The following is a 9,330-nucleotide window of genomic DNA, read 5'->3' on the forward strand; positions in this document are numbered from 1 at the left end:
CAACCTGTCAATGAGGTCACAGCCTGATGGCGCCTCCTGTGGGTGGGGCCTTCTCATGAGGAGGGGCCTGGGAACCTGCTCTTCTCTCTCTGCCTTCCCTTCCTCCTGGCGGACCCTGGGTGTTGCCAAAGCCCTGTGATGCTTCACCGCCATTGGACCCACATGACGCTGCCCCACGGGCTTGTGATATTCCTGCATTCTGCATCATTGCATGTGGCTGCTCGAGTCTGAAGAAGGACAGATGGCCTAGGATTGGACTTATGGTCTACATCAGACTTCTGGACTTGCGTTGGACAGGGCTGGGATGCTTCCTTGACATCTACTTACATCTCCATTTGAAGCTCTTTCTCACACATCTATAGGTGTCTCTGGAGTTATGTCTCTAGTCCTCATGGCCTAACACAAACTGCAACCTCCTAACTCAGTCACAGCCTCAGGGGTGTGACTACTTCATGTCTATAAGTGGACACGGTAGAGGACTTCCTCACTCCTTGCTGCTCTGAGGCCTGCCTCAATCTCATTGACCTTCGGTTCTTTGGACATAACCCTGCAGCCCACCATATTGCCTGCCAACATTGAGAGCTACCAGTAACCTGCCCTACTGCCCGCCAACCTCTGCCAGACTCTCTCCAGCAGCCTGTGTGATCTACTTTCATGATTGACCTTACTCTGTGTGTGTGTGTGTGTCCCACTGTGATTCACTTTCCTCATAGACCTTACTCTCTGAGTGGGTCACACTGTGATCCACTTTCCTGATTGACCTTACTCTCTGTGTGGGGTCACACCATGATCCACTTTCCTGATTGACCTTACTCTCTGTGTGGGGTCACACCGTGATCCATCTTTCTGATAGACCTCACTCTCTGTGTGGGGGTCACACTGTGTTTGCTTCTTCACAGAGCCCAGGCCAACATCGCTGACACGGCGACAGACCACACATTGCACAGCCTGGTTTTCCCTCACAGGAAGGTTTTATTGTGTTTTGGAGCCTGAAGACATAGAATAGAGTGACATTCCCAATGACCACACAACAAAGACTCAGGCAGCCCCACCCCATGCTCCCACCTCAAATGGTTCACGCCCTGCCAGCTCTGCAGGAAGCCGCCTGTGTTCAGCTTATCTACCTCTGAACCCTGGGCTGCTCTGGGCCCTCTAATGGCACCCTGTGCTCTCCACTGGTACCCCATTCCCCAAGAATACAATAACACTCTACCCTATCATACTACATCAGGTCTCCTAGAATATTACCCTGTTCCTTCCATTATACCACCCCTGTGCTCCCTATAACTCTGTCGTTTGCCTCCCCCAAGGTCAGCCACATCAAGGGGTCCTCTAAGGAGGCAGCAGACTGGAAATGGACCATCATCAAGGCACCAACCTGAGAGACACAATGAGAGAATTCAAGACAGGCTTCAGGCAGGGTAAGCCCACCCTCCTAAATCCCATCCCTCCTCATTGTGCCAACACCCTTTCCCTGACCCCTGCACCCAAACCCCTGACCCCACAGGGCTTCTTACCACCCTTCCCACCATTCTTTTTCCTAGGGCCTCCTCCCCGCCTCACCTCAGAGTGCCTGGGATGCGGGACCCCAGGGCAGCACAACCGCAAGACCCAGGGACAGGAGCAGCAGGGGCCCGGAGGCCACCGAGGAGCTGCTGGTGTTGTTCTGGACTGAGGCCTCTTTTTGTTTTCTGGGATGGAGATGGGGAAGCACAGTAAGCAGCTCTAGTTCCCTGCCCCCAATCCAAAGTTATAGGGCTTGGAAAAGAGGCTTGGCCACCCATGGGCTTGTGTGACCTTGGGCATAGGCTGCCCATCTGGACTTCAACTTTAAACCATGGGCAATAGGGATTTGGGGCTGGAAGGGGCCACAGATCTTGGAAAAAGATGGATTGGGGTCACAAGGGTATGATCGAGGGGCTCACTGACCTGAGCTGTTCCTCCTTCTCATGCAGAACCTTGGTCAATTCCTGGGACTTTTCTGTGTGTGGTGGATGCGGGGGGGGGGGGGGGGGGAGGACGACAAGCAAGGCTGTTTCCACCCTGTGTTCTTACCCAACCTGGACCCCCTTGACCCTTAGAAGACTTGATCCCAAGCCCAACCCGGCCCCACTTTGGAACAACAGTGAATTTTTTCCCCATCCTCCATGAGATTCCGGTTGCTCCCCTCTGTACCACCCCAACCCTGAAACCCTGCCTCACACCTTCTCCAGAACCTGGATTGCCAACAGTCTGACCCTGGACTGTCCCCTTCTATGGACCTGCCCATCATATGACCCAGCCCCGCCCTCATTGCATGGCTAGGGCTCTGTTTCCACGTCTCCACTCCCTGAAACGCAGGTCCATTTCCCCTTCTCACCTTCAAGCTGCTTAATTTGGGCCTCTTTCTCCTGGACCTGAATCTTCTCTGCCTTCAGGGAAGCCTCCAGGTCCTCCTGGAACATGAGAATCAGATGCAAACCTTTACACAGTCTTCTCAAGTGCATATAGAATGTCTTCCAGAATTGAACATAAGTTAGTCCACAGAATAATTGTTAATAAATTTAAAGAGACTGCATTCACTCAAAACATCTTCTCCAAGCACAGTGAACTGCAATGAGAAATCAGTAGCAGCAGGAAAAGTGGAAATGTTACAGATGTGGAAATCACATGATACGCTCTTAACCAGAAGGTCAAAGCAAAACATTAGCAAATGAACATGGAAACCGAAGATACTAAAATTAATGGGATGCAGCAAAAGTAGTATTCTGAGGGAAATTCATAGCTGTGAACACTGACATTTTTTAAAAAGACAGAAGATCTTCAATAAAGAATTTAATGGTAGTCCTTAAGAAACTAGGAGGAAAACAAGAGCCAGTGAAACCTAAGGCCCTTGTGGTTGGGAAAGTCCAGGGGTAGCTACAGTGGAAGACCCTCCTCAACAAGAGGAATTCTCACAGGAGCCACAGGGGGCAGGACTCAGAGCAGCAGGGAGTGAGGACGTTCTCTACAGTGTCCACTTTCAGCAGGAAGTAGTCACAGCCCCGAGGCAGTGCCTGACTTAGGAGGTTGCAGGTGTGTTAGGGCAGGTTGACTAGAGAAACAAATCCAGAGGCACCTACAGATGTTTGAGAAAGAGCTTTAAATCAAGAGGTAATTATATGTCAGTGATGCATCCCAGCCCTGTCCAACTCAAGTCCAGAACTCTGATATAGTCCATGAGTCCAATACTAGCCCATTAGCCCCTCTTCAGACTCATGCAATGATGCATAATGCCGGGAAAATCACAGGCCGGTGGGGCAGCGTCATGTGGATCCGATGAGAGATGCTGGATCCGAAGAGAGAGCCCAGGAACAACGCTAACTCACATGGCCCATGTCAGCCTTGGTGAGAAGGTTGAGCATTTGGAACCTGGAGACACTCCGGAGGGCGCATAATAATAGTGCTGTCACTGTCATAATCAAGGTGGTGGCCCCCAAAACCTTAAACATAAATCATCAGCTGGGCCAGCAATTCCACTGCCAAGTCTGCGTCTGCCTCCAAGGACTGGAAGCAAGAACGTGAGCAGACACTTACATACCATCGTTGATTTCAACATTATTCACCACAGCCAACACCTCCAAAAACACCCCTAAGCGGTCCCCACCAGGTGACTGAGAGGCAGAATGCTGTGTGCATGTCACATGATAATATCCAATCAGAAAGGAAAGGGCCTCACTGGCATGTTACCGCGGGCATGGACCTGGACAACATGGTGCCCAGTGAAAGAAGCCAAAGGCACAGCCCCGGGGGAGAATGGGCAGACCCACAAAAGCAGGAAATCTGCTCCTGGTCGCTGAGGGAGGAGGAGAGAAAGAGGAGTTGGTGGGCAGTGGGCACGGGTTCCTGTGTTTGCGATGAACAAGCAGTTCAGGGCACAGGTGGCAGCCTTGGGGCACGACATGTGCCTTGTGCTTCGAGCCACTCGAACGACACTTGAAAGATGATTGAAATGATGGAATCAGTGTTGTGTATGCTTCACCATCATTTAAAAAAATGCGTCGCCTTTTTTTTCACGAAGATGGCGCCGAAGGCAAAGAAGGAAGCTCCTGCCCCTCCCAAAACGGAAGCCAAAGCAAAGGCTTTAAAAGCCAAGAAGGCCGTGCTGAAAGGCGTCCACAGCCACAAAAAAAAGAAGATCCGCACGTCACCCACCTTCCGGCGGCCCAAGACCTTGAGACTAAGAAGGCCCAAATACCCTCGGAAGAGCGCCCCCAGGAGAAATAAGCTGGACCATTATGCCATCATCAAGTTCCCCTTGACTACAGAGTCTGCAATGAAGAAGATCAAAGATAACAACACACTTGTGTTCATTGTGGATGTCAAAGCCAACAAACACCAGATCAAACAGGCTGTGAAGAAGCTCTATGACATTGACGTAGCCAAGGTCAACACCTTGATCAGGCCTGACTGGGAGAAGAAGGCATATATTCGACTGGCTCCTGACTATGACGCTTTAGATGTTGCCAACAAAATTGGAATCATCTAAAGTGAGCCCAGCTGGCTAATGCTAAATATAAACTTTTTCAATATATAAATAAAAATAAAAAAATGCGTCAAGTAAAGGGGGGTCCCTGGCTTAGGGACATTTGCCACTGCTCCTGGGCTCTGGTCCCTCTCTCGAGGGGCTGGAGACAGAGGGGGTTTGTTCCACGTCCCTTTTCAATTCCCCTCCAACTCTCTCTGCACCTCAGTTCCAGCTCCAAAGAATGGTCACAACCACTCCCTCTGCCAGGGCTGCCCGGAACAAAGGGAAACACGCAGATTGGAGCCCCACCCTCACAGAAACTGCCAGTCCACGGGCCAGTGTTCCCCTCCAAGCCCCGGCTCCATGGCAAGTCCCAAGCCCAAATGTGAATCTAATGGAGACTTCAAACTTCCCCAGCCCCCCACTTCTCGAACGCAGCTTCCATCTCCCAGGGATTCAGTGTACATTTCAAAGCCCCCCTTTTTCAGACCCTGGGGAGAGCCCCAGACCCAATCCCTAATGGGGATTCCTGATCCCCCAGGAATGATGACTGATGGCAGTTTCAAGCTCCCCCACACTTGTACATTTCCCCCAAGTTCTAGTAGAAAGAGATACCCTGAGCACTGGGGAATAGCAGAGCCTGCGCACTAGGCACAAAGCCACTTCAGTAACTTCCTGCCCAACTGGCCACACAGAGTTTCAGTCAGAAATTGGTCACATTTACTCTCAGGTTCACAGGGGTGGGGAAAAAGGTGGGCGTTCCTGAGTGACACTATTGGATGGAGTTGAACTGCTTGTTGGGCTTCAAAGACTCTACATTCAAGACGACAGACAGCCTCGTCTTGCTGCCAAGGAGTAGCTGGTGGGTTTAAATGGCCAGCCTGTGATGAGTGGCCCTAACTTTAAGCCCAGGAGTCCATCAGGATTCCCTGCAAGTTCTCACGAGCACAGTAAACATCCTCCCTCCAGAGGAGATGTAACAAGATCATTGGACTCCCTGACATGACCATGAACGACGTTCTAACACCTTTTCTTTCAGGAAGAGAAATTCTCTGATTGCGGGCCCTTGCCTGCTCTGGCAATGTCTTCTTGACTCTTTCCTCATCTACAAAGACTCTGATCTTGTGGGCCCAGCGGGGCTGAATCTGAGGACTGGACGCCCCCAGCTTGTACCCATGCACAACCATGACCTCCCACTCCCCACCCAACCCAGAAACTAGCACCTCCCACTCCGCTGTCTTGATTGGTGGAATTGGCCACAGTCAATGGGGCCTCAAGCTGACATTTTGGATGGTAACAAAACAGAGGCTCTTGATTTGGGTGCTCTGGGGAATGTTAAAGCCCCACCCCACCTGAACACTCTGGGGAGACTTTGGAAGTGCCCCAGGCCCTTGCTGCCAAGACATAGGATGGATTTCAAGTGTACCCCGTCACCAGCCTCCATGCAGTGGGGACTTCCAGGGAGAGCGTCTAGGATCCTTCCCTTCCAAAGCACGGAGCCCTGGTAGGAGCTGCAGCCACCGTCATGGACTGAACCGTCCCCACTCAAACACCTGTCGGTGTGGCCACCTGCCCTTTGGAAGGGGGCTTTTCTAACTGCTGTAAGTGAAATCGCTCAGCTCACGGTCAGAATGGACATGAGGACACTGGGTTATGATAATGAGGCAGCCTTACTTTGGGATACCTCCCTGGACCCCAGCCAAACCTCCCTCATCACTCATACTTTCTATCTTGCAAGGGATGACAGGTGAGAGAATGGGCGCAGCCGGCAGGGAGGTTGTCTCACGGCCCCGAAGAAAGAGGAGCTGGGAGCCAGCGAGGGCTGTGGACTGAGAACCTTCTAGACCCTGGAAAACAGAGACGCCTAGAGACACCACGAACTCCACGGACCGCTGAGTCCACAGATGTTGAAAGGAGGAAGGGAGGGACCTTCCCCTGGAGCCACAGAGAAAGAGAGAGCCTTTCCCCGGTGAGGATAGAATTCAGGCTTCTAAGCTCCGACAAGGGAAGACCCTGGATTTCTGCTTGTTACAGCCCCCGTGAGGTCTGCTATCAGCACTAGCAAAAGCTCTCAGGGACTTACCACTTGCTGGCTGCAGGAGTTCAGCTGAGCCTGAGACTGCTCATAGTACTTCTTGGCCTGGGACAGCTGCTCTTCCAGGTGGTGGGTCTTGTTTTGACATGCGGCCTGGGCCTTGAGGCCATCGGTGCAGGCTGGGCTGTTGGCCCTGATGGCAAAAATGACCAAGGGCACTACCAAACCCACTAAGATAAGCAGAACCAACACCTTTTTCGCCACCACTTTCCAATTGCAGCCTGTCTTCTTGCTGTAGCTCTCTTCATCAGTGAACGTGGGTACAAGACAGCATGAGCAGGGACACATTTTAGCTCTGTGAACTCTGGCTTCCTTGGGGGCAGACCTGGACTGCAACTTTTTAGGACTGCCTCCTTAATTAGCATAGGGACCATGCTAGCCAATGGCTGGGTTCTGGGGAATCCCCTGAGCAGAGGCATTGGAAGCTCCCTATGAGTGATGGGCCTGCTGATGGGAAGCAGAGCTTCAGTTTCCTTTTCCTGGATCAGAGTAGGTTTTGTTGCTCCTTCCAATGGTCCCAGGATCATTCCCTGGTCTGTGGGAGCTTGTTGGAGGGACACGTCCCCACCCCCACCACACCCCCTGCCTGGGACTTGGCTGCTCACCGCCAGGGCTGGAGGGCAGCAGTGGCCCTGGCAGAATGCTTGGTGCACACTAGCTTAGAGCTCAGCAAGACCTGCAGAAGCAGACATCCTGAGTCTAGCTGGAAACAGGCTGTGAGGGTGAGCGGTGACGAAGGTGGCAGAGCCTGGGACTAAGCCAAGAGGTTGGGCTTTGTGTTCATGGTCCTTTGGTGACAAGGCAGGGCTTTCCCCCAGCGCTCACACCCAGAGGTGGGCTTGGGAAGCCCCCCAGAAAGAGTGAGCGTGGCCAGAGGAACTTTGGTGAGGGCCCCTGGGAGGGGGTCTGGGGCTTAGGGAAATGGGCTGCAGCTCTTTTTGTGTGCCAGGAACCACAGGGGGCAGAGGCCGGAATGAGCAGGTGTGGAAGGGGATCAAGGAGTCCTATTGGTTTAGTGGTTAGGCATTGACCACTAAGGTCAAGAGTTCGGACCCACTCCTTGCTTCTTAGCTTTTCTACTCCTGGAATGAGTTACAGTCTCAGGGGCAATTCTACCCTTCCTTCTATGGGGGTAACCAAGAGTTGGAATTGCCCCGATGGCAGTGAGTTTGGTGGGAGTCTTCTGGAAGGGGGCCAGGCTCATTGTTCCACATTCTACCCCTGCCACCCTAGGATGTCTTGCTACCCACTCACCCTGACCTTTCCCCTCCATCATGGAGCTACCAACCCACCTCGCCAGGAGTGGGGGAGCAGGAGATGGTGAAGGGCTTCCACATTCAGTAGTGGCTGAATGGATGGTTGTGAAGCCTCCTGTCCTGCCTGTGCCTTGAGAAGGAAGGACAGACAGATGGGTGTACAGAGACAGCTACAGGTAAGGGATGTATTTTGGGGAAAGACACCAGGTGACAGGGTCTTTGAAGGGAGAGGCCAAGAGGTGGCTGGATTTACTGTGCGGGGATTGAGGTGCTCAGGTGTGGAATATAAAATGACTTTTCCCCAGCTTTTCTCCCCAAAATATATATATGTCAGACCTAGGCCACTGCTTGCAACGGATTGTCCAGTTCTCTCCCTGAAGGCACCAGTCATCCAGAGCAAGCAGAGCCTACTATCTGTCCCAGCAGAGGTGGGGTTCACTCCCTGCTGTTACGTGGCTGGCTTCCCCTGAAAGCTTGGACTCAATCAAGTCTCCAGGTCAAGGACAATTGAGGTTAGCTGCCAACATGAATCTAGGTCCCGCCCATCTTGTCACAAGTGTACCCCTAATCCTTCCTCTTCCTATAGGTTGTACACCCCTAGATTGCTCCCCTCCCAGTACTGTATTACCTACAGTACAACCCCTTCCTGTGATGTTCTTACTTGTAATTAGGAGGCTTGCATGCCCCCCAAAGATATATAAGCCTGGGTTGGAAATAAGTCGCGCTCTCCCCTGCTATTTCCACCTTCCATAGCCCCACGTGGACCACCAAGGGGGGGCTGAGATGAGCATGCTACCATGAAATGTGTCTGACTCCTTCATGTTATTTTCTCTCTTAGCTCTATGATTTTACTATAATCTTTATGTATTTTAACCATTCAATTGTGCTTACTGAACCTGTGATAATGTGAGGGGCTGGCTTCCCCCCACAGTCAGGCTGTACTGACCCCTGTTCTGTTCCCTGGCCAAGGGAGCCAGAGCCCCCTGTGGGGATCAGCCAATGACAGCTCCTGCTGGGTAAGATGGCCATAGGGGGTGAGTTATCCATCATCAGTGACATGCAAACAGACTGCTGTGCCCCGACGAGATCATGTAACCCACACGCAACTTTCATGAAAGTTCATAAGACTTTATTGGCTGGCGCTCACAGGGTGGCCAGAGCCTAATTCTCCCTTGACCCCTAGTGCTTACGGTGCAAGGTGTAAAGACCCACGGAGGCACAGGATGATACCTCAGTCAAGAGGAAGTAGAAGCAGTCGGAGACAGCTTTGTTGTAGCAGGGAGAGAGGGAGAGAGAAGGAAAGAGCCCAGGGCAAAATCCCTTGGTCTAGCTAGTAAGCCCTGAGAGATAGCAGCCCCGGGGCAATGAGTCTGGGGTTTTTAAAGGAAAGTGGGGGAAGGGGGCGTGTATTGCTGAAGCGGAAAAGTTTATGGCCCAGGATGTAGTTTATCAGCTCAGGCAGTAAGGAGTCGGGTTATTCCGGGCATTGTTTC

General features: G+C 52.1%; 1 protein-coding gene across 1 annotated transcript; it reads right to left on the reverse strand.

The window, feature by feature from the left end:
- Nucleotides 1-952: 952 nt before the first annotated feature.
- Nucleotides 953-6,920, reverse strand: LOC142447084 (bone marrow stromal antigen 2-like). Its single transcript, XM_075548799.1, has 5 exons — nucleotides 6,570-6,920; nucleotides 2,360-2,435; nucleotides 1,930-1,981; nucleotides 1,564-1,691; nucleotides 953-1,378 (listed from the first exon to the last, which is right to left on the reverse strand). Exons 1-4 carry the CDS (start codon nucleotides 6,867-6,869, stop codon nucleotides 1,565-1,567), a joined length of 555 nt encoding a protein of 184 aa, XP_075404914.1. The 5' UTR covers nucleotides 6,870-6,920; the 3' UTR covers nucleotides 953-1,378; nucleotide 1,564.
- Between the last annotated feature and the right edge of the window lie 2,410 nt (nucleotides 6,921-9,330).

This window comes from Tenrec ecaudatus, chromosome 1 (assembly GCF_050624435.1).
Source record: "Tenrec ecaudatus isolate mTenEca1 chromosome 1, mTenEca1.hap1, whole genome shotgun sequence".
Classification (NCBI taxonomy): domain Eukaryota; kingdom Metazoa; phylum Chordata; class Mammalia; order Afrosoricida; family Tenrecidae; genus Tenrec; species Tenrec ecaudatus.